Source organism: Carassius gibelio, chromosome B7, assembly GCF_023724105.1.
Source record: "Carassius gibelio isolate Cgi1373 ecotype wild population from Czech Republic chromosome B7, carGib1.2-hapl.c, whole genome shotgun sequence".
In the NCBI taxonomy this organism is placed as follows: Eukaryota; Metazoa; Chordata; class Actinopteri; order Cypriniformes; family Cyprinidae; genus Carassius; species Carassius gibelio.
In genome coordinates this window covers 21,729,800-21,754,652 of record NC_068402.1, presented here as the reverse complement: position 1 = coordinate 21,754,652, position 24,853 = coordinate 21,729,800, and the positions used below count along the sequence as shown (strand labels likewise).

At 36.0% G+C, this 24,853-nt stretch overlaps 1 protein-coding gene across 1 annotated transcript in view; it reads left to right on the top strand.

Moving 5' to 3' along the window:
* Window positions 1–20,395, top strand: part of LOC127962722 (cadherin-8-like) — an 89,619-nt gene extending 69,224 nt beyond the window's left edge. The window contains exons 7-12 of the mRNA XM_052562382.1: window positions 6,704–6,951; window positions 10,618–10,754; window positions 12,384–12,505; window positions 13,102–13,213; window positions 17,589–17,840; window positions 18,025–20,395. Of these exons, the coding sequence (XP_052418342.1) occupies window positions 6,704–6,951; window positions 10,618–10,754; window positions 12,384–12,505; window positions 13,102–13,213; window positions 17,589–17,840; window positions 18,025–18,518 (1,365 nt within the window). The 3' untranslated portion in view covers window positions 18,519–20,395. The remainder of the gene's footprint in view (window positions 1–6,703; window positions 6,952–10,617; window positions 10,755–12,383; window positions 12,506–13,101; window positions 13,214–17,588; window positions 17,841–18,024) is intronic.
* Window positions 20,396–24,853: the final 4,458 nt, after the last annotated feature.

Here is a 24,853-nt window from a genome sequence, read left to right as displayed (position 1 = left end):
TGGAGCTTGTTTAAATCCTAGTTACCACGGGATGTAAATCCCGTGGCGAAACATAGAAACAGAAACTGTTTTGTGACCTTAGGGAGCCTGATGGATTGTAACGTGGTATAAGGCTAGTTAGGTACGTTGGAGCTAAACCATTTAGGGCCTTATAGGTAAGTAATGATAATTTGTAACTGATACGGAACTTAATAGGTAGCCAGTGCAGAGACTGTAAAATTGGGGTAATATGATCATATTTTCTTGACCTCATAAGGACTCTAGCTGCTGCATTTTGGACGACCTGTAGCTTGTTTATTGAAGAAGCAGGACAACCACCTAGAAGTGCATTACCATAGTCCAGTCTAGAGGTCATGAATGCATGAACTAGCTTTTCTGCATCAGAAACAGATAACATGTTTCGTAGCTTGGCAATGTTTCTAAGATGGAAGAATGCAGTTTTTGTAACATTGGAAATATGATTTTCAAAAGACAAATTTCTGTCTAATATAACACCCAGATTTCTGACTGTAGAGGAAGTAACAGTACATCCGTCTAGTTGCAGATTGTAATCTACAAGATTCTGTGTAGTGTTTTTTGGTCCAATAATTAATATCTCTGTCTTATCCGAATTTAATTGGAGAAAATTGTGTGTCATCCAATCTTTTACATTTTTAACACACTCTGTTAGCTTAGATAATTGGGAAGTTTCATCTGGTCTCGTTGAGATATATAGCTGAGTATCATCAGCATAACAGTGGAAGCTAATTCCGTATTTTCTAATAATATTACCAAGGGGCAACATATATATTGAAAATAGAAGGGGACCTAGGACGGATCCTTGTGGCACTCCATATTTTACTGATGATAAATGAGATGACTCCCCATTTAAGTAAACAAAATGGTAGCGATCGGACAGGTAGGATCTAAACCATCTTAGAGCCTGCCCTTGAATACCTGTATAGTTTTGTAATCGATCTATGAGTATGTCATGATCTATGGTGTCGAACGCAGCACTAAGATCAAGTAAGACTAGAAATGAGATGCAGCCTTGGTCTGACGCAAGGAGCAGGTCATTTGTAATTTTAACAAGTGCAGTTTCTGTGCTATGGTGGGGCCTAAAACCTGACTGAAATTCTTCATACATATCATTTTTATGCAGGAAGGTGCTCAATTGAGCAGACACAACTTTCTCTAAAATTTTAGACATAAATGGAAGATTTGAAATAGGCCTATAATTTGCCAGTACACTAGGATCTAGTTTTGGTTTCTTAATAAGAGGCTTGATAACCGCCAGCTTGAATGGTTTTGGGACGTGTCCTAAAGTTAACGACGAGTTTATGATATTGAGAAGTGTTTCTTCTGCTACAGGTAACAGCTCTTTCAGTAATTTAGTGGGTACAGGATCTAATAAACATGTTGTTGGTTTAGATACAGTGATAAGTTTATTTAGCTCTTCCTGTAGTGAAGAGTTAGACGCTGTAGAATCTACATTCGCTATTGTATTTCTAATGTTATCTATTTTATCAGTGAAGAAATTCATAAAGTCATTACTATTTAACGTTGGTGGAATATTTGAATCAGGTGGCATCTGGTAATTTGTTAACTTAGCCACTGTGCTAAATAAAAACCTAGGATTGTTTTGGTTATTTTCAATGAGTTTGTGTATATGCTCTGCCCTAGCAGTTTTTAGAGCCTGTCTATAGCTGGACATACTGTTTTTCCATGCAATTCTAAAAACTTCTAAGTTAGTTTTTCTCCATTTGCGTTCAAGACTACGAGTTAATTTCTTGAGAGAGTGAGTATTACTGTTATACCATGGTACAGTACGTTTTTCTCTAACTTTTTTCAATTTGATTGGGGCAACAGCTTCTAATGTATTAGAGAAAATAGTGCCCATGTTGTCAGTAATTTCGTCTAATTCATGTGTATTTTTGGGTACAATTAGCAGTTGAGATAGATCAGGCAGGTTATTTGCGAATCTTTCTTTGGTGGCTGGAACAATAGTTCTGCCCAGACGGTAACGCTGCGACATATAGTTAATATCAGTTATACGCAGCATGCACGATACAAGGAAATGGTCTGTAATATCATCACTTTGAGGTACAATATCTATAGCAGTAAGATCGATTCCATGCGATATAATTAAATCTAGTGTATGATTAAAACGATGAGTGGGCCCGGTGACATTTTGCTTGACTCCAAAGGAGTTTATTAGGTCAGTAAACGCAAGTCCTAATGTATCATTTGCATTATCAACGTGAATATTAAAATCTCCCATGATTAGCGCCTTATCAACTGTAACTAGAAGGTCTGAGAGGAAATCTGCAAATTCTTTCAGGAATTCTGTATACGGCCCTGGTGGTCTATACACAGTAGTCAGAGCAAGAGATACATTAGAATGATAGAACGCTTAAATAAATAAATAAATGTAAAATGTAAATTTAAATGTATGTAGGTCAGACTAAACGGCCCTTTAAATTACGCAATGCAGAACATGAAGCAGCAATTCGGAACCGTAATATGGACTATGCAATTACGAGACATTTATGTACAAGCTAATCACGGCTCTAATGCGTCCTTAAAATTTTGGGGAATTGAAAGACTTCTACCCTTCCAACGAGGCGGCGATTTAGTCAAGTACCTACTACAAAGAGAGGCGTTCTGGATTTTCACTCTCAACACAGTGGAACTTAATGGTCTGAATGAGGAACTGGGCTTCTAATGTTTTTTTTTTTTATATAATTCACACTGGTTTACACCTGAGTGCCTAATTATGATTAATTAATTGATGTACCACACCCATCTAGGCTTGTGGCCAATGATTTGAATTTCAATGCTATAAAATCTGTATGTTGCCATTCATTGTTTGACTCTGAAGAAGACGCATGAGCGTCGAAATGTTAGTCGTTTTTTAAGAAATTATTATTTAATGTTGTGTGCTCCGGTTCTGTTTCCTTGGTCTGAGCTAGACCTTGGGTTTCCTCTCTCATTTGAAAATATATTGATATACCTTACCAAAAGAATTTCTAAGTTCATGTCATCATATGGTACTTGTGCACATGTAGTGGTTAAAACAATGCATTTATCCGGTACGTACTGCATACTGAACTGGAAGACCCATCCCAAGAAATTTGATACAAATATGTGTACCAGTACACCCCTTATAGTAAAGGCCTCTGAATATCAAAATGTTAACTTGGAAGAAAGGGAAGAAAATGTAGAAACAAAGCGAGAAATAAAAAAAGCAGTCATTTGGTTTGTCCCAGGTCTCTCACAGCTGAATGCGTAATGGCATGCCTGTTTTTCCTCGTCTTCTCATCCCATAGCACTTGGCCTGGAATCTGTTGTCTGCATTACTAATAGCATGATGGATGGCATTGCATGAGAAAAACAGGCAATCAACAGCCCACTCCCCGCTAACCTCTATACCTCCAGACGGTGCCTGAGTTCAAGAGAGCAGAACAAGCTTGTAAAGCACACAACCCTTATTTTTCTTCAATTTTTTGCACCTGCCACTGTGCACAGATACACTTTTTCCCCAGGCATTGGTGCTGAGCCGACGTGCGCCAACTATTATGTGCAGCAAGTTGTCTGATGCAGCCCTCACCAACAATTAAAATTGTATTTAATTTCTGCTAAATATTGAATGCTCATGACCAAAAAGCCTTTGTAGCGAGGTTAAACATTAATCTGAGTGAGATGCCACAGGCTCAAACAGTCAAGATACTGCTTTGTTGTAAAAGGATGGATGCTTTACGCTGTGGTGGTGGTGAGGGTTGCTGTACCTCCCCCGCTGCTGATCTTTGATGCTTCTAAATGTCCCTGTATACATACACCCTCACACCATGCTAGGTGCTTTCAAACAGGCACATATATATGTGGGGAAATCAGTCACAGCCATGCGGTTCAGTGTGCGTTCAGGCCACATGAAAGCCTGAATTGCATCATCTGGAAACGACGGAGGTCAATTGACAGCCGTAGTCATATTCAGGCCTTTCCGCACAATGAGTGCCAAAAGCGATACCCAGAGGGATGCAGAAGTGCCAATCTGACTGTAGAGAGTCAAATGGCATGCATGACTATCAAAAGAATGAGGTGTTGGCATGGTATTTTTAGATGGAACAGATTCGCAGTGTCTGAGATGAGAGGAGCTAGTTTCAGTCCTGCCAATATGCAAAGCTGCATTTGAATGGTGTTCTCAAAAATCTCAGCTACATTTAAATGGTAACATTTCAAGCATGTTGCATGGTAAAAGAGATAACTTTTCTTTCTTTCTTCCTTTTTGTATATGCTGCTTTGTTTACCCATTTTTATATAGAGACATAAAACTCTATGAACTGTCACCAACATTCAATAGTCCCAAACAGCACTGACCTTTTCCAAAGCAAGCAAGGTGCCAGACTGCAGCTTGTTCTGAATTTCACATCATAGGGCAAATTCTGCTTGTGAAGTCCTACTGAATGGTGCAGTCTTATTTGCTGGGGTGCACATAAGTGGACTGCAGGTCCGCATGAGTGACCAAAATAAGAAATGTGTTGTGTAAATAAGTTTAGAGCGTGCATTTGCGTACCGACATGGCTGTTAATGCACAATTACCATTTTAGATCGACAAACTGTACTGTATAAGATTTCTTTTCGAACTGAAAGCATAAATCTAGGTTACCCACTACGTTTTCAATGCACAGTGCAAAATTATGACATTTCATTCATCGACGCTCTACAGATGTATATACTTACTTGCCACCAAATATAATTTTCAAATATTGAAAATTATGAAAGTTTGAAAAAAATAATGAAAAAATAATAATAATAGCATTTTATTTTAAAGTTTACTATAAAATAATTGTATTTGTATTTAATACTCCCTTTTTAAATTATTGTTTTATAAAATATTTAAATAATTACTAAATAAATTGCAATAATAATATTTCTATTATATATATATATATATATATATATATATATATATATATATATATATATATATATATATATATATATATATATATATATATTATTATTATTATTATTATTATTATTTTTTTTTTTTTTTATAGTTATATTTGATGGGTAACACTACGTGCCTTGTGAGAACCAAACAAAATCTCCAGGTTATCATATAAGAACCAGGCTGAAAAAAAAAAAAAAAAAAAAAGATGTGCACCCCTGGCTATTTGCACAACCTAACCATTTTATTTATTTATTTATTTGGTAAAAAAAAAAAAAAAAAGATGATTTTTATTTGCTATATTTATTTACATTTAAATTTATATTAGAAATAGTAATGGAAAAAGACAGGAATCTATTGGAATAGAGAGGACTGATGGGAAGGGTCATACTGTTTCAGAATTCTCTGTGAATAGCTTTGAAGGAGCTAAAGAGTAGGTAATGAATTAAAGGTGCACTAGTCAACCATATCAAGAGTTCTGTATTATGTCGTAGTGTACGAGAGGATGACAAAAAAGAAGTACTTTGTGAAAGCACATCTGGAGTTTGCCAGAAAGCCTAATAAAAGTGAAAGCAATGAGATGAAAAAAAAAAAAAAAAAAAAAAAATCAGATTTTTATAGATTGGTTGGACTCCCACAGAAAGAAATGTAAGAAACTAACACTCAAACATTAATATATATATACATATAATATATAACGGTAAATATATTAGTAGTATTTCAAAATATTTATATTTTAAATAAATGGCTTTCTTTTAACAGTAGACAGAAGTACATGGGCTGTTCTCATCCGGGTGCCCTGCTGTCAGCCGCACTGACTTCAAAGTGTGCTGATAGAGGAACTCCAGCTGCTCTTCTCTCCCAGCTGGGGCTGCTCTCGGCCCGGCTCCAGTGTCCGCCTGACCTCCCCTGTGGGACGGAGGCTTTTTTTTTTTTCTTTTTTTTTTTTTTTGATAACATAAGCAAATTCTTCATTCTACTACTTCAGCTCATTCCTATAGCCTGTTTCTTTTCATGTGTACTTCAGCAGTCAGGTCTAGTTTAGTTTCTGTCAATAAAAGACCAAATGGGGGACTTGAGCCCTTTTTCAAGTTCAAATAAGGTAGAGAGAGGTGTGATTCAGAACACAATGGAAAAACCATGAATTTTTTACTAGATGAAAATATAAAACTGCGCTCTGTGCCGAGTTCTCTTCACTGTGGCATGTATGTACACAGGTGGGGTGAACATGGGGCCTTTCTTCATACGCTGAAATCACAAATATTTATCCTGGAGTACAAATAATTCCCAAATTGTATTTTATCTGCTACTTCAATAATACCTCACCATTGGATAATTGCCTCGGAGAATACATTAACAATGTTAACGTCATGGTATTGTGGGCAAGGATTAATTTTGTTTTCAGACAACACAAACACACAAATTGTATTTTTCATGATTTCTTAACAATTTGCAATGCAGTCCTTGTGTTTCCATTAGATTAACCTTATTTGCAGCCTCATTTAAATCCCAAACACATGCTGTCTCCGCCACAAATTAATAACACATCCCACGCTCCAGGTGAAAGTGTGGTTATTGCTACTAAATATTATTTTTGTTCACCCTGCTAGTGGGCTCGCAGCAGCTTAAATCTTATCCGTTGCAAGGTGGGAGGAAGCTGGTGCAATTACAGTCAGTCCTGCAAGTCCGCTAAAACCAGAAAGCCGTTTGTCTTTGTTTTGTGCCCATTAATAATAAACATCCCTCTTTCATCCCCTTTTCTCTGTTTCCCAGCCTCTGGACTTTGAGTCCAAAAAATCCTACAATCTAACAGTGGTGGCGACCAACATACGTGCCGATTCGGTTACGGGTGGGCCTTACATGGACCAGGCCACTGTCAAAATCACCGTTGAGGATGCAGATGAACCCCCTGTGTTCACAAAGTCTGCTTATCTCTTCGATGTGCATGAAAACGCTGCAATCAACACAGTCATAGGAGCGGTGGCGGCGAGAGACCAGGACGCCACACACAGCCAAGTCAGGTAAAGGCAATCATTTATGGCCAACATGAACTATGTTGTCCTCCTTGGCGAAATTAGGCCAAAAAAAATAATAAAATGTTCTTCATTAAGCCAAGAGAAGTTCAAGCTCAAGCTACTGCTTCAATCTAATATCCAAGTTCTCCTTCACCACTGCATCCTACCAGCCATTAAATGCTGCCGCTGAAATTGCCTGTAGAGGTGCATTTGCATTCAGACTAAATGGAGCTCTCACCTCCACAGAATTGGTTGTACTGGGAAAGAGAGAGGGAGAGAGATAGGACAGTGACACAATAAGATTCCCCCCCTTCCTCTCACTGATGTATTTCACTTCTGTGACTTCCTACTTGAAAAATTACAAGGGCACCTTCAGTATAGGTTATACAGCCAATTTCTCTCAGTCCAACCTAGCGTTTCATTAATTCTCCAGTGACTCGAAACGATGTTTTAGGGACAACATGCAACAGGTTGTGTAATTACACGGGGAACTGGGAGCAGGGAGAAATCAGAGATTGGGTTTCAACGCTGCAATGGAGTTTGCACCAAGTGAGCATTCTTGTGTGTGATATATTTATTCCAAGGCTGTGCGATATATCAAAATAAAACTGAAATGGCTTAGTGGGATTTTTTTTAAGACTGTTTTAATTAAATATACAGGTATGAACTGTGTGTTTCAGAGTGAAGTGTGCCGCTGTGTTATTTTATACATAAGCAACTCATGATTCTGTGTGTTTTTAGCATCTCAGACCAGCTCAGTTCACAGTAAATGCTGCTCCGCAACACTTGATTATATTCATATTGAATGGCTCAAGATAGTGATAATGTGGCTTGTGATAAACCCAGTATCAAACTGTAAAGAGTGTGAACACCCAATTTATTCCCAAATTGTTCAGCCCTAAAAGGATGGTTAGCATTACGAGTATGTTTGATTTTAATCATTCTTATTTTATATACTGTCGATTATGTCCTCAAAAGTTAATGTCTCTCTTTTGTATAAGAACTGTTTGTTCTACATTGTAGTGTATTTGTGTATGTCGTTTTATATTTCATAGCAATTTCTTTAGCTGTCGCTATTTAGGAGTGATTTAAATGTTCCAGCTGTGACATATGAGGAAGAAAATATTTGGCATTTGCTGTTGCCAAGGTGAGATTTTTTTTATTTATTTTTTTTTATATCCTACCTGGATTGATCTGACTGGTCTGACATGCAGGCTTTTCATTTTGATGCGTTTGTGTTATGTGAAAGATGAATTACTTCTATCCTGAGGCCATTGAGTAGATTGTGTTAAGCTAAGCAACACAAGGTTGTTTTAAGCATTAAGAGATGAATGATCTTTTCTAATGTGATCAAATGATTTTTGGTTGTTTGACTTTTTGCTGAATTTTGAACCATAAAGTGGTAAAGTTGCATGTCTTCCTAAGCAGAGCTGAAGGGTTGAAGTAGTTTTAAAAGCTAAAAGCCACTTAGGAAATGAGAAACCAGATAAAAAAAAAAAAAAAAGAATAAAAAAGATGACTGACTTTATTTAGCCAATAGCCCATGCAGAATTGCATAGAGAAATAAGATAACCAGACCTCACCTCAAATGACAAAATTTCTGCTTGAATACAGCTAATTGTGCATATCGGTTTGGTTGTCACATCAATACAACTTGCAATCAAGGTCTAACGGGCATGAATAAAAAAAAATGGTGTAACTGTGGCTTTCAAAGGACTCTGGTTAAATGAAAATGTCAGTTTAAATCGCAGCTCGACATGGAAACGGTAATACACAGAAACATTGCTTCACATCAGTCTGACCTCTCAGACCATTCCTACCTTCAGCCTTCCCATCTCTCTCTCTCTCTCTCTCTCTCTCTCTCTCTCTCTCTCTCTCTCTCTCTCTCTCTCTCTCTCTCTCTCTCTCTCTCTCTCTCTCCACTTTTAAGATTGCAGGATTTCTCTCGTTATTGTGGAACTGACGTGCATCAAATGGTGCCAAGCTGTGTCCAAGTTCAAATTAGCCCTGTTAGAAGTATTGTCTATCTGTCAAAAGAAGTGTGGGTGTAATCAGTGGGGATCTTTTAACCTTCTCTGACAGAAGTCCCTCTGGCTCCAGATCTTGTTATGGCACCTGATATCTAACATATGCTAATACATGGTGCCTGCTCTTGAAGGCAATTGTTTTATACCGATGTACACTGTACTTATAGAGGAGGCAGAGACATTTGATTTGGTTACTGTACATTTACAGGGTGCAGCCTACTGGAAAATATTTGGTACAGTAGTTTCTGTGAAAGTCCTCTTAATTACTCTTTTACCCGACATAATAACTACATGGCAAAAGGCCTAGGGAACATGTTCTATCCTGTGCTTTTTTTAGTGAAAAAAAGATTTTCAAATTAAAAATAGTATTATTAGAAACTAATGCCATCACAAAGATCATGCTAATTCTTCTTATTATTCCTCTTCTTCTTCTTCAAAATAATAATACATGTTTGTTATTCATAAATGTGTCTATGAAAACAAGGTATTTTAATCAGCCTATATATATATATATATATATATATATATATATATATATATATATATATATATATATATATATATATATATATATTCTTTTTTTTTTTTTTTTTTTTAGAAGTGAGGAGTTGTATTTAACACTGTGAACGCAAAATAGCCACATCCAAACTACATACTTAATCAAGATAACCTTTGAACCCTTTAAAGTTTGTTTTATGTATTATTCTTACTATTTATTTATTTATTTTATTTTTATTTTTTTCTACCTTGAATACAAAAAAAAAAAAAAAATCCCATGGAATAATTAATTACAGATTTGATTGTTTGTTTCAAATTTTTTTTTTTTTTTTCTCTTACTACATTCCCCACTGTAACTTTGTCAGTTTGATTGACACATAGCAGAACATTTCAGGGTCTGTCTCTCGGTGGTACGTGGAGCTGTCAGAGCTTGACTGAAATCCACTCAGCCTCCTGGAGACTGTCCCAGGAGGGAATTCTGTCTGGCTGCCTGCACAGCAGTAGAGCACTCCTCCTGGACTTCCACCCTCAGTCTCAGGATCTCTACCACGGCTGAACATGTTCCTCACGTTCACTATCCAGGCCAATTAATTATTTCCTTTCCTTTCCTAGCATTTTTTTTTTTTTTTTACTTTATTTAACAACTCATCCTTCATCCACTGGGGCCTTCTTACATGTTATACTTCACACTCATGTTTGAGAATGCCCAAGTAGACTTTACCCTGGTTATTCCAAGATTAGTAAATTATAGGTGCATATAAACTAGGTTGAATATATATGTTGTACATTTCTGTGTGGAATGTCAGATTTTCTAAACTATGATCAAAAGTATGTCTTCAGAAAAATAATTGAAACTATATATATATATAATATTAAATAATATAATATATATATATATATATATATATATATATATATATATATATATATATATATATATATATATATATATATATATATATATATATATATATAATATTAAATAATATAATATAATTCTTTTTTTGTGTGTGTGTTTCTAAAGAATTTCTCTCTATTTCTTTCTTTGTTTTCCTCTACAGTCTCAACAGATAACCTTTTGGACCATTTTACCTCTTGTACTAAAATGGTTTTATTCTCTCTCCCTCTCTTTGTTTTTCCTCTACAGGTATTTTATTGATAGACACACAGATTTAGAGAGGCAGTTTAACATCAATGTTGATGACGGGAAGATCACATTAGCTAAACCTCTGGATAGAGAGACGGATATGTGGCACAATATCACAGTGACAGCCACCGAAGTTCGTAAGTACTATTTCTCTTTCTTCCTCTTCTCGACTGAAACATTAAATGTTTTATGTTTTAAAATGATTGTATAACAATATCAAAGAGGTTGTTACAGTAATGCGCAAAGAGATCATTAAAATCTGGGTAGAGGCACTTCAGACCAATAAAAAATTCACATCACAGTTAACATCTTTGTTAATTATGTAACAGGATTTACAATGGAGAAACATATGCAGGTTTATAAAGGCACTAAGAAAAAAAGGCCAGAAACTAGAAATGAACCATAACAGCTAATGTAATAGAAGCTTTACCTTACACATCGGGTATTAATTTACCATCAGCAGATTTTAAAGTGCTGAAGTTTCCTCTCAGAAACTGAAGACAGAAATTGTACTGAATTAAACAGCTCAGCAGTTAATTTCATGGACATCTAATGAGTAATTTCTACTCACGCCAGAGCTGTTTGCTGTACATAACAGATAAAAGAACATCTGTTGACTGGATAAAGAACTTATTAAACACAAGCTGTGGACCAGAAATAAACATTGCACAAGCCATCCATAAACCTCGAGAATCATTTTGATTGGCATGTACAGCTACATTTTTCAGATACTGGAGCCAAAAATCTTTCCCTGGAGGAGGCAAAAATACTGATGTTGTCATATACAATTAACATAAGATGTCTCTGAGCTCAAAGAGCTGAATAAACTGAATTACTTAAGGGCTCCTCACATTGCAACATTGCATGTGAAGTTAAGCGTGCAAAATGTTCATCTTTCTCACTGTTTTAATATGATGACCAACAAACCTGGATTTTTTTTTTTTCTTTTTTGGCTGATGCCTCTGGTGAAAGAGAATTTGAAAAGAGATGTCTGTACAGCATGGCTATGGATATGATTCTGTGCTATTTCATTATTTTGAAACGTCTGGTCAAGGCTCATAAGCTTCTTGCCTTTTTTTTTTTTTTTAAGTAAGGTGATCAAAGAGCAAAATTAATTGACAGGTCAAATGCATTTCAAATGCTGTTTGCTGTTCTAAGTGTCACACATTACAGAAGTATGCCCTGAATTACCGTACGATGTTAAGGTACCATGTCATGTGCTAAAGCCAAACGAATAGATAATTGTTTTAAAAGTCAGCGGTTGCAACCCTAATTAAATACAATCATTTACATGGGTCCTCAAAAGGGACTGTGAATTACCGCCAGTGAATAATTCCAATGAAAAGTTAATCTAATTAAATTGCCCTTTATTGTCTTCTAGACTTCAGCTGCCACCATTTTATTAATATTCATTTTTTTTTTAACCTTCATGTATAAAACATGCACCTGTACAGAGGATTTCAAAAGCACTTTGAATGTGTTTTTTCTCTCTCTCTCTCTCTCTCACCGTAATCCTGTTTTGCATACTTGATAATGTCTAAAGCTCAGACTGATGCTGCGTCTCATCTGTCTCTCCATCAACCCAGAGGATGGGAGAGAAAAAAAAAGGAGAGGAAGAGAGAAAACGGAATAGTTGTGAGGCAGAAAAAGAGACCGAAAATAACTGGGTCATTGTATTTACCTGGGATTTGCAATAGCTCCCTTCTATATTTGGCCACTGCACTTCTGTTTTCAGTGTTTTAATAGCTTGTCTCTTTTCATATTAGGGAACCACAGCCAGATTTCCAGAGCAATAGTGGCGATCAAAGTGCTGGACATAAACGACAACGCCCCTGAGTTTGCCACCGAATACGAAGCATTCCTTTGTGAAAACGGCAAACCTGGACAGGTAAGAGGGCATGAATCAGACCCGCCAGCAGCATCTCCCTCTCACAGCTCCTCCGTAACGATCAGCCGCGGTAAATTACAGCCTATTGATTTAAGAGAGAGAAGTAAGAGACACCTGGGTGGCCTTTTTTAGCCACTCACTCTCTCTCTCTCTCTCCCTCTGCAGAAAATGAAAACAATCAGATCCATTCAGGCTCAGTCAGAGCCTGCATCTCTCTAGCCGACATGCAGTGTCTGTGACTAACAGTATCAGTATGTACTTCCTCACCCTCCGCCCTCTAACACAGTCACTGCAAGAACATTCTCCATCCATGTGGGGGAAAAAATGACCGGGACGCCTGGGTCCTGCTTTTCAGCTAGTTGTAAATCATAAAGAAAAAGAACATGTCTTGAACAGGGGTGGCAGATATATAGATGGACTTGGCACAGAAAAGTGGGCTGCCAAAGCCTGCGCCCCCTTAGCTTAGGGTCTCTACTTTTATGAGTGAATGGGACAGATTTTTCATCCCGTGTTGGCTGCTGTCAGTGTCTGGCCTCATATGATGTCAAAAGTAGAGTAATGGATGGCTGGTCATGTCTTTGTGTCTGTGTCCACAGGTGATTCAAACCATCAGCGCTGTGGACAAAGACAATCCTTCCCAGGGACACACTTTCCACTACCGCCTGGAGATGCTCAACAATCCCAATTTCACCATCAAAAACAATTTAGGTATGTTCATCCACATCTATTTTATTTCTTTTTTCAACATCTCCCAATTTAATGTTTTAGCCACCAGTACTGTGATGCACACTTACTGGGATTGGGCAACCATTAAGGTCTTTGGAACAAAATTCACAAAATACAAAAGATTATTGTAAACTGTTTTCACCATGTCTCCGGTTGTATATCTTTTAAACTCTGATGTTGTTGTAAATAGTTTTGGTGCATATTTTTTGCATATTTTGCATATTTGCATACCCCCCCCCCCCCCCCCCAAAAAAAAAATAAAAAAATCAAAAAAATCAAAAGAATATGTAATAATAAAATTTAGGTATGACTGGCATATGACTATGAAACAGCAGTGAATTAAGAATGAGAGAGATGCATCTGTACGTGCAAACATTGTGTGTCAAGCGCAGTCCGGAGGCATGCATTTGAAGGGGAAATCTGGTGGAATTAGTGTACCCAAAAGTTAGCAGATGCACAATTGTCTGGACATCAGCTATTTTGTACTCCCCAGTGCATTTTGAAAGAAAGCAAATGAACAGAATCCAAGCCGAGGTTTAGCGATGCAACTCGATGTAGGGTGACTTCCTCAAAGCTGAGGCTGTGCAGCAGATGGTTCTAAATTTGTTTGCTAAATACACTGATTCTTTTCTTTCTTTTTTTGTATAACCTATCCGACCTTCTTTTTCACACTGCGCTCCTGCTGTTCCCGCTGCACAGCCTAGTATTGCACTATGCTTTCGAAGACTTGAGGGAGAACTGTATTGATCTAGTTCCATTTGGCATGTGGTCGTATGGCTGACCGTTGAAGGAGCTGTTGTTTTGGCTGCACACCAAAAAGAGGAAACGTGATATTTTTGAACCAGACGGATCAGACGTTACTTCAAAAGAGCTCTGCCTTCCAAGGGACAGTCATGATTTGAGTTAATATAAGAGTAAGGAAGCGTCTGAAAGGGAAAGAAATTGTGTCTCCCTCTAGTCTCTGTAAAGAGTGGGGTGACATAAAAGCCGTATATAAATCTAAAGAAAAATAGGTAAAAAAAAAAACAAAAAAACAATCATAATAATAACAAATATTATTTAATTGTTAGTGCTATGCATTGTGTTAATTTTAAGTTAAATAAAAATAAGATCATTTGAGTATATTTTAAAAGAAAAAAAAAACAATTTAAGTTTTTCTGCTTAACAATTAATTTTACATAAAAGATGCCATGTTTAATTCAAAGTGTTTGTTATTTTCTTTATTAATTATTTGTTAAAAGTTACTAGCAGTTTCTAAGTCATTTTGTTTTATCAACATAGGTTTAATTTAAACAAAAACTTAGAAAACAATGTTTAAAAAATAACAATTGTATACTTTCAACTATACTTTCTTTTTGTTTATTAAAAGAAAACCAGTTCCAGGTATGAAATATGAATTTCAGAATTCAAGAATTCATTTTTGTTGTTATACATTGCATGTGCTGGGTTGAATAAAGTGATCAAATGCACAATTTTCAAATATGTCTAGTATGAATGTACTGGCTTTTATAATATTATAAAATTCCTCCTCGTTACATTATGTAGATTATAAAAAAATAAATTAGCAGTACATTATTGTAAAATAAATTGAAAGTAGTAAAAAGAAATATATAATAAACAATGCTGTTGAGCTCATAAATATTTCTTAAATGTGTTCACTTTGTCTTTAGTCATTTCAGTAATGTTGTAGCTAGTTATAACTATACCGTTTTATATTTGTTAATACAATGAACAAGAAACAAGAGGATCGATAAATATATATATATATATATATATATATATATATATAAGCTTTTTCAAAATGAAAAAGAAAAAAGAAAGATGAAACAATACAAAGCGTTGTACAATGGACTACTAAGACAAAGACAGACCTTGAGAACTGTAAGATGAAGCAGACAGGCGGAATGTCATTAGTGACAATCTCAGTGATATCTTGAGAGGCAGCATGTATTATGAGTCAGCCTGAGTGAGTTCAGGTTAAAGATGGCCACTCCATCACAGAGACAGGAGAAAGCTCTGTAAGGACACCAGGCTTTGATGCACAGCCTGAGGCGTCTGGTGCACTAAGGCCGCTTTCTCATCTCTTCTGCTGTGTGTGTATGAGTGTGTGTGTGTGTGTGTGAGAGTGAGCTTGCATGTGTGTTTGATCGAGCTTGGCATCAAAACGTGTGCCGCAATTTGACAGCATGTCCAAAGTTGTGCTATATCTTAGTGCTTTTCATCATAGTATGTGTTGTTACTTGTGATTCATGATTAAAAAGCGCGGTGTAGTGTATTGTTAGAATCCCTTAAAAAGAGAGTTCACTCAAATATGAAAATGCTGTCATCATATACTCAGCATCATGTCATTCCAAACCTTTATGCCTTTTTTGACTTTGTGAAACACAAGATTTTTGAAAAACTGTTTTTGCCCATAAAAAAAAAATATATATATATATATATATATATATATATATATATATATATATATATATATATATATATATATACTTTTATTATTATTATTATTATTATTATTATTATTATTATTATTATTATTATTATTATTATTTTCAATGTAAAATCTAGATTTCACACACTTGGATTATGTTGCATTCTCTTCTAGTCAAAGCACTATTAATCATGTTTACCCCATGCACATGAAACTTGCTGTACAATACATGCTTTATTTATTTATTTTATTTATTTTTATTTTTTGTGATGCTTAATTGCATGATTATCCATCCTGAAAACTCGTTTCAATGATCATGTGCAAGTAGTGATCTATATTTGCACACGTATAGTCTATGATGGTTACCCAACCTGCAAACACCAGGCAGGTTGTCTGAAGCAGACCTCTGGAGCTCAGCTGAGGAGGTTTGTTTGTGATGATAACTGTAATTGCCAGCTAGGAACTGCCAGAATTTCCTCAGCTAGACTAAAAAAATCAAATAAATAATAATAAATAAATAAAATAAATGTTTCTTTCTAAATTTAAAGTAGCACTGAAGCAGTGCTGGAGTTAAGAAGATAATTAAGTGATAATTAACCATTAATGATGAACCTGCTGTTAACAAGCAGAATCCCAGAATGACAGAGAAGCACAAGAACTGCATCTGACTTCAGACGCCAGAGGCAAAGATTAAATCAACTGAAATAAAAGAAGACATTAAATGTCTCAAGATCTCAGCAGAGGATAGTTATAGGATAGTATATATATATATATATATATATATATATATATATATATATATATATATATATATATATATATATATATATATATATATATATATAAACTACAAATATATATTTTCCCTTACATTCTTTCTTTTAGCAACTCACTCTCTGATATTATAACAGTAGGGAATTTATAAAATATCTTCATGGACCATGATCATCACTTAATATCCTAATGATTTTTGACATAAAAGCAAAATCGATAATTGTGACCCAAAAAAGTTTTTTTTTTTTTTTTTATTAATTTATTTTTTTTTATTATTTTTTTGGCTATTGCTACAAATATACCCCTGCGATTTAAGACCGGTTTGGTGAAATAAGATACATAAGTTAAGGAGAATCTACTTTACACATAATGACACAAATATGGAACTTTAATTACATTGATAAATCAGCTCACAACTTTTGCAGATAATTGCTTTGTGATCTCAGGGAAACAAAAAGAAAGCCATATTTACATTTTTCATTAGCATGTTTATGAGCGGAAATTTAATCCCGTCCCTGTTTAGTTTGCCATTATTTGTTCCAGTGAGCTTGGTGATGTCCTTTTATTCCGTAGTTTTAAATGATGAACTTCCTGTTCACCCTCATGAGAAGCAATACATAAATACATATATACATTAACATTGCCTTGGTTTCTCCCAGGACTCTATTAAGTGATAAAGCTTTTCCCGTAACTATTCTGTTGTATCCGTCTTGAGGTATTATCTAAACCTTTCACTCAGTAGCTGATTTTGTTTATTTATTTATTTTCTTGAAATAAAAATTGAAGGCTTTAAGGGACACATTGTGCAGCGTATCAACCGAAAGAGCTCCTTGAGACACTGGAGAGCCTCAACATATGCTTGGGGTATGAGGGGGCAGATAATGAAGTTATAACTTCTGAAAAGAAGCTCCAGTGGAAGCGCCAATACTTTGCTCGGTTTCTTTGTCTGCCTCCCTGAGATGCTCCCACTAATCCCGTAGCCTTTGCAAAAGATTGACTGCAGAGATGAACCTATTTATATCCATCTGTTTATTTATCGGCGGAATAGACATTGTCTTGTCGTAAATTTAATAGCGTGTCATTTCCCTACCATTTACTTGCATGAATTGTCTTTGATTTCATACATCACAGCCAAACTTTATCTCTCCCCAGATAACTCAATCAGCGTTCTTGCCAAGCACGATTCCTTTCGGCGACAGAAACAGGAGACGTACCTCCTTCCCATCATCGTGACTGACGACGGCGAGCCTCCAATGAGCAGCACGAACACTCTAACTATCCGGGTGTGCGGCTGCAGCAGGGACGGCATCGTGCAGTCGTGTAACGTCGAGGCTTTTGTTCTACCCATTGGTCTCAGCATGGGAGCTCTGATTGCAATTCTAGCTTGTATAATTCTACTTCTCGGTAGGTCATTTCAGCTGCCTCTTTAGTCCTTACTCATTTTTTTAAAGATTTGAAATCCACTTTGTGATGTGCATGTAAAATGTGAATCGAAAAGGCACTTAGGTAAACGAATGAAAAAATCCTAACTTTGAACTGCACAAGGCCAAGGTAGAGCTCACTAAGTGGATGTTCTTGTGCCTTTCAGTTATCTTGGTCTTGTTTGTGACACTGAGGAGACACAAGAATGAGCCTCTAATCATCAAAGATGACGAGGACGTGAGAGAGAACATCATCCGTTACGATGACGAGGGAGGCGGGGAGGAGGATACGGAGGCCTTTGACATCGCCACCCTGCAGAACCCAGATGGCATCAACGGGTATCTGCCAAGGAAGGACATCAAGCCTGACCTGCAGTTCATGCCCAGACAGGGTCAGCACTCGGGTCCGAACGGAGTAGACGTGGATGAATTCATCAACGTACGGCTTCACGAGGCAGACAACGACCCCACGGCTCCACCGTACGACTCCATCCAAATCTATGGCTACGAGGGCAGGGGCTCCATCGCGGGCTCCCTGAGTTCCCTCGAAACGGCCTCCTCGGACTCGGACCAGAACTATGACTACCTTAGAGAGTGGGGGCCGCGCTTCAGAAGACTGGGCGAGCTCTATTCTGTGGGCGAGAGCGACAAAGAGACTTGACCTCCAAGCGCTACGGACCTTTTGCTTCTGTCCACATAACTTGTGTATTATGCTACGGGGATGTTAGACACGGCTGTTTAAAAGGGGGTGGGGGCGCCTTTTTTTAAATCTTCTTAGAGAGACCTAATAGCATTAGTCATCTACCACATCAGAGTGCATCGTAACTTCAGAACTTACCAGTGTCTATAGTAGGAGGTCAATGATTCTTGTGGAGTGTGAGTTTAGATTACCGTCACTGAGTGTCTAGCAGTATTTTGGCTATTTGTTGTTCACTGTGACCACCAAAGGCATCAGAACCTTGATTCTTGGTAGTCGCTTGAAAGGACTGGATGGAAAGGGGACTTTCGGACACCTTGTAGCCCGCTGTGGCTTGGCAGGAGAAAAAGGACTGCAGAGAACTCAAAATGACACCGCTCCCCAGCGACAACAGATCTCTTGCCGTCATTGAGCCAATCAGATAAAGGAACATTTAAAAAAAGAAAGTAAACTAAATAGCAATATGTTGTCTACATTACTCATGAATGTATGTGTGGTTTAACAAATGCGAGCGCAATGAAAATACGTCACACTGGCTTTAGGATCTGCCTGCTGAGATAACGTTTGACCCTTTGATACTACGTGGCCAGATTTCTTGAGTAAACTGGAAAAGCCTTGAGGCTTGCTTTATACAACCCTTTGTATTCATATGCTTTATGTGTGGTTCACACGCTAAGATGATTAGACTGTGTAAGACTGCGTTGAGGACAACAAGAGAATTGTGGAAACAATGAGGCCTTCGTTCTTCAAAAGCAAGCATTAAATACAGTTGTATTCCAATGTATTTTTGGAACATTGATGGTGTTTCTTCATTGTTGTGTATGTTTTATATAAATCTATAAATATTCATCGCCAATCGTCTGTTTTGTGCTGCAGGTTTGAGTATATTTGTACTTTTTATTTATTTATTTTTAATGTAAAGTTTCAAGCTTTTCATCTTCAGCTTAGTTATATTTTGGAGCATCACATTTTTTTTTTTAATTTTTTTTTTTAATTATTATTATTTATTTATTTATTTATTTTATTTAATTTAATTTTCATTTTTGAAATATTTTCTGAAATTCACACAGTGAGATTTGTTAACTACACTGAACTGTGAAATCCACAAAAGATTTGTTCATGACCAGGAAAGATAAGTCAATATTTTATTGACACTGTGTGCGTGTGTATATGTGTGTGTGTGTGTGTGTGTGTGTGTGTGTGTATTCCCATACTATACCCAGTGATATCAGTGATCATTCTAAGCACAATAGTTGAGAAAATCTAGTCCATGTTTATATTTGACCCCTGCCATTTTTAAAATCAAAAAATCTGAATCCATCAAGTAAAGAAATACAGAATCAGACATGCGTAATGTGCTGCACTGTATGATATTAGAGCAAAAAAAAAAAAAAAAAAAAAAAGTTGTACATAGTCATTGCTGATTCTCTTAGCTTTTCTTTCAAGTGATAGGTTATGTTTATGCACGTTAGCTATTGCACATGGGAATCTGGCACTGAAGCTACGTGCATATTCTGTTTGTATCGATGCGATTAATGGCAGTTCTCTTGGACAGACATGCGAAAATATAAAGTAGTCTTTCATGCAAATCACATTTTCTACTGTGCTTTAATGCTCATACACTTGTATGTTTAATTAGCTACTCTCTGTATTGTACTCTAAGATATCCATGTATTGTTTCCTACTTTGTGAAATATATTTTTATAAATACTTGTGGGTGTAACATTTCTTAAGCCAAGTATGTCACGGGTCCTGATCCCTGTACTTGAGATCTCTTTCTTGCTTTTTTTGTTTTTATTAAAAACTATTCTCCCATTTGGGGGTTGTCAGTTAAGAATTTGAACCAAATTGATTATGCAAGATGCTGAATAATGAACGAAACGAAGCACATGTGTGTGTGTGTGTGTGTGTATGTATATATATATATATATATATATATATATATATATATATATATATATATATATATATATATATATATATATATATATATATATATATATATATATATATATATATATATTATTATTATTATTATTTATTTTATTTTTTTTTTCTTTCTTTTTTTTTTTAAGAAACCACGTCAAATTCACAGATTTTTCACAGATTTATTTTTTATTTTATTTATTTATTTTTCTTCTGGAGGATGACCAAAGCCTTGAATTTGAGTTTGTTGGATTTCTGTTTTATTGAACATAATCCCATCACTGGCCTACAGCTAGCAGTATTCAATTGAATCTAGTTTGTCCTTTTTTTTTTTAGGTGAACCTAGACATTCAATCAGAATGTGTTGTAATTTTGTAATTGCTGGTCTATGAAAACATTCACTAAACAAGCTTTTTTGGCCATTCTTGCTGGGATGTTATTTTAAGCATCTCATGCCATGAGCACTTTGTTCTTAAAACACTGCGTCAAGTTGTACTCCTTTTAGCTGTTTTTGAAGACAGTGGCACGTCCTGTTTGACTGGCTCCCTACTCATTCTGTCCTATCTACTCTTGGTAAGTGTGGTTTGGCAAGGCAAACTGCATTTTGTGCATCTATTTTACACAAAAAAAAATAGACTGTATAAAAGTAATATTACATTGACAGCCCTACATAAAAACAACTGAGTATAAGCTGTATACCAGAGTTAGGAATAGTGTGCTAAAAATATATGCATTTATTGCCTCGTGTGTTTGATCAAACCTCCAGTTCCCTGTATTGATCTATATTTCTTACATTCTTCTCTTGACCTAATACAGTCACTGACTCTTTTTTTTTTGTATTGGCATCAGGTACTTCCTTCATTCCTTCATATTCCTTCATTCATATATATATATATATATATATATATATGTGAAGGCAGTGTATATGTATTAAAAAGTAGCTTTACTGTCAGACTGAAATCCTTTGTGAGAGATGCTGATAGATTTTAATTATCGGTCCCCTCCAGTGTTTTCTAACAAAGTGGAGGCTTATGAGTCATAATCCGCTCCCCCTTTTCTCTATTCCCTTTGAAAGATTTGAATTTATCCTCTAACCTATCTGATATTAGATTGTTTTCATGAATAACAAAAAGCTCATGATCTTGTCAATTACTGTGCTGGGGTGGATTTATCATTTGTTATACTGAAACTATAAACAACTAAAAAACACATCCATACAAAATTACTGTGCTCAACTCAACTCATCTGTACCCTATTTGTATGCATTCTTCTTCTTCTTCCTCTTCCTCTTCTTCTTCTTCTTCTTCGGTTAAAATTATAACATCAAACTCAACGTTGGAATGTTGTTGTGATCCTCAAGTAGATTCAGACACAGATTTACTGGGAAGAAAATAAAATACATACATGTAAAAGCAGTGTTTGGTTCATGAGTTTTTAATAAAACTGAATCAAAAGAAAAAAAAAATAATGGTGTGGTAGTCATTCCAAATATTGGTTAGTGGCTTTAACTGTTGTACCCTTAAGCCTGGCACTGAACCTCAGGCTGTTCAAGGTACTCTCTCTCTCTCTCTTTCTCTCCATCTATTAAGTGAGAATTAAGCAAGGAGAGAAAGTGAGAGGGATAAGTATGTAGTAAAAAAAAAAAATAATAATAATAATAATAATAATAATTCTCAAATTGTTGGGAAGCCACATTTGAGTTTTATAGGTTAGAAAGTAGAGTAAGTTGGAGACAAGTACAAACTGTCCACACACTCCAGTTTTAATTCTGCTCTATTTTCTGTTCTGTGCATGAGGACCAGGCTGGTCAATTAAAAATCATTTAATTTAAGTGGGTAATACTGTATGACTTCGGATGTACTCTCTGCAGATTCATCCTTGGCATTTTCTATGCAGACTAGGTAATAAATTGGAAAATGGCATATGTCCCCATTAAAAGGACATCTTTATAGAAGTCAAGCGAGTTGGAAAGGGCCATTACTCTGCCTCTCCCACAGATCACTGAAGCAGTGGAAATACACAGGCACCATATGACCACCCTGACACGCGTATTAATATTGTTGACAACTTTCAAACTTCTGATATGCCACAGAGGATTTATAATCTGATCCTACATCAAATGTCTTTGCACCATGTGCTGATCCAAGTTACTGATTCATGGCAAAAGTTTCAAAAGTGCCAGCAATATCAGAAAATGTGAGGACGAAGAACGATGGTTCCACATATGTTTTCAATGACCAAACTTTACCATGACCAACAATACTTTGCAAACTTTTTTTTTTTTTTTTTTTTGATTAATTTCATAAGTTACAACATTATACAATTCTACTTATAACCCTATTTTTCTAGTATTAATAAATTGCCTCCTTGCTGAAAACTGAGAAATGAAAACTTTTATCTGCTAATCCAAAACAAATTAAACTTCAAGTTTGGTACATTTCTAAAAAGAGCTGCATGTTTGGCAGCTAATTTATTTAGTTCCAGTTCCAGACAAGAAAAAAAAAAACTGTTTCATAATTCTCTCCCTGTCTACATCTTCCTTGGACTTTCTAAGTTCATCTCCATCCTCCCACAGACATGAGCTTTCATTTGGGAGACCTTGGATATGACTCAGACACATTTCAAGTGTCCTGGTTTGTATACATCATCTCCTTCATATTTTTAGCATGTTCATGAGATGATTTATTTATTTATTTCACTTTGTGATAGCAAGTTCACAGTAACTCTTGATGGATCACGGACATTTATCCAGGTCAAAACTGAATGATGATTTAAAGTGACAAAATGGCGTTACTGGTCTGTAAGGCACTGATGGCATATTCATGAATATTCATCAGAAATTCAGATAGGCTTGATGGTGCTAATTAAAGCACCCCTGATGAAAATGAAATGGACATGACTGAATGAGGACAGGCATTGATGGTGGGCAATAAACAACAAAACAATCTTTGGGAAAAGTCTATCACCAGAATGCAATTATTATTTGCTGGTTTTACACTTTACTTTTAGTTTAATCAGGATGATTGTCGCAATTAAATATAACAAGGAGAAAAGTTACTTTTCAAATGTTGCAAGTGAACAATACATCACACGAAGTGCTCAAAGCTGTGGTCAGTCCTCTGACTAAACAGCCATTAACATCAACAACTCAGCTCTGGATGGCGAGAAATGTCAAGCTGATGAATTATACAGCAGTAGAGAAATATGAAAGCACTTCGAGGCTAGTGCTCCTGCAGAGAATCAGATAGAAGGCAAAACCTCTTTTGCAAGCGCCGTATGTAGAAAATCAATGAGTTCTGGTCAGAGGCTCTTCGCCACAGTACCTACCCCATTTCAAGAGCTCAGGCACTGTTAATGATAAGACGAGGGTGCACAATCAACCGCAAACCATTTCACATCTCTGCCTTTGTGGAAGTTGGGTCAGCTTAGTGTCAACTAAGTCTTCTCGCAGACAAACAAAGAAAAAAGAGAGTACAACATTCCCGAGACCAGCCACAGCTGATCAAATTAGGTATTGACCAAATGCCAAGAATTGAGTGCTAGATGCTTTTTTGAGCCAGAGCCCAGTTAGTCTTTACCAGAATCCTTGTCTGCGTAGTATGAAACGACATTAGTACGAATTATACCACCGTAATACAACATGCACTTCCAGTATAAAGCACTTACCAGTTCTTAGGTTATTTATATTATATATACTAAATAAGATCATATGTACAGTCAGTCGGTCAATAACTCTAGACGACTACCCAGTTTACTGTACGTCATCCCATCTTTTTGTACCAAAGGAATAAACAAATTAAAAACATCAAATATAGACACACACACACACAATTCAAATGGATCCCCTAGGAAAGTTTGTATTCGCTAGAACAAATATGTGTGTGTGTGTGTATAAGTAGGAATAAATTACAATTTAAAGCATATACAAATATATGAATAGAAAACTATAATAATTAAAAATATACTCTATTTGATCAAATAAATACAGTCGTGATGAGTGAAAGAAATTTCTTTCAGAAACAAAGTTCAATGTTAAGAGCACATATTGAAGTTGATTGCATGTCTTTATATGAAAGCAAAGAGAAAGCTGAGGTGAGTGCGTTCCTGAAGAGCCTCAAGATCTCATTTACTCATTACTTGTTAAATCAAATAAATAATACATAAATATTAGCCTATGTTTTATCATCCGTTTCCAAATGTGCAAGGTAAGCACTTTATTCAGCGATGATGCATTAACTTAAGGTGTTGTTTAGATGCCCCCCCCCCCCAAACCCCTGCACTCTCTTTGATAGTACCATCCATTTTTCATGATCAGTGTAATGCCAATGAGTAAAATAGTAATCAGTCTGAGAGCTGAGAGAGTGGATGGACAG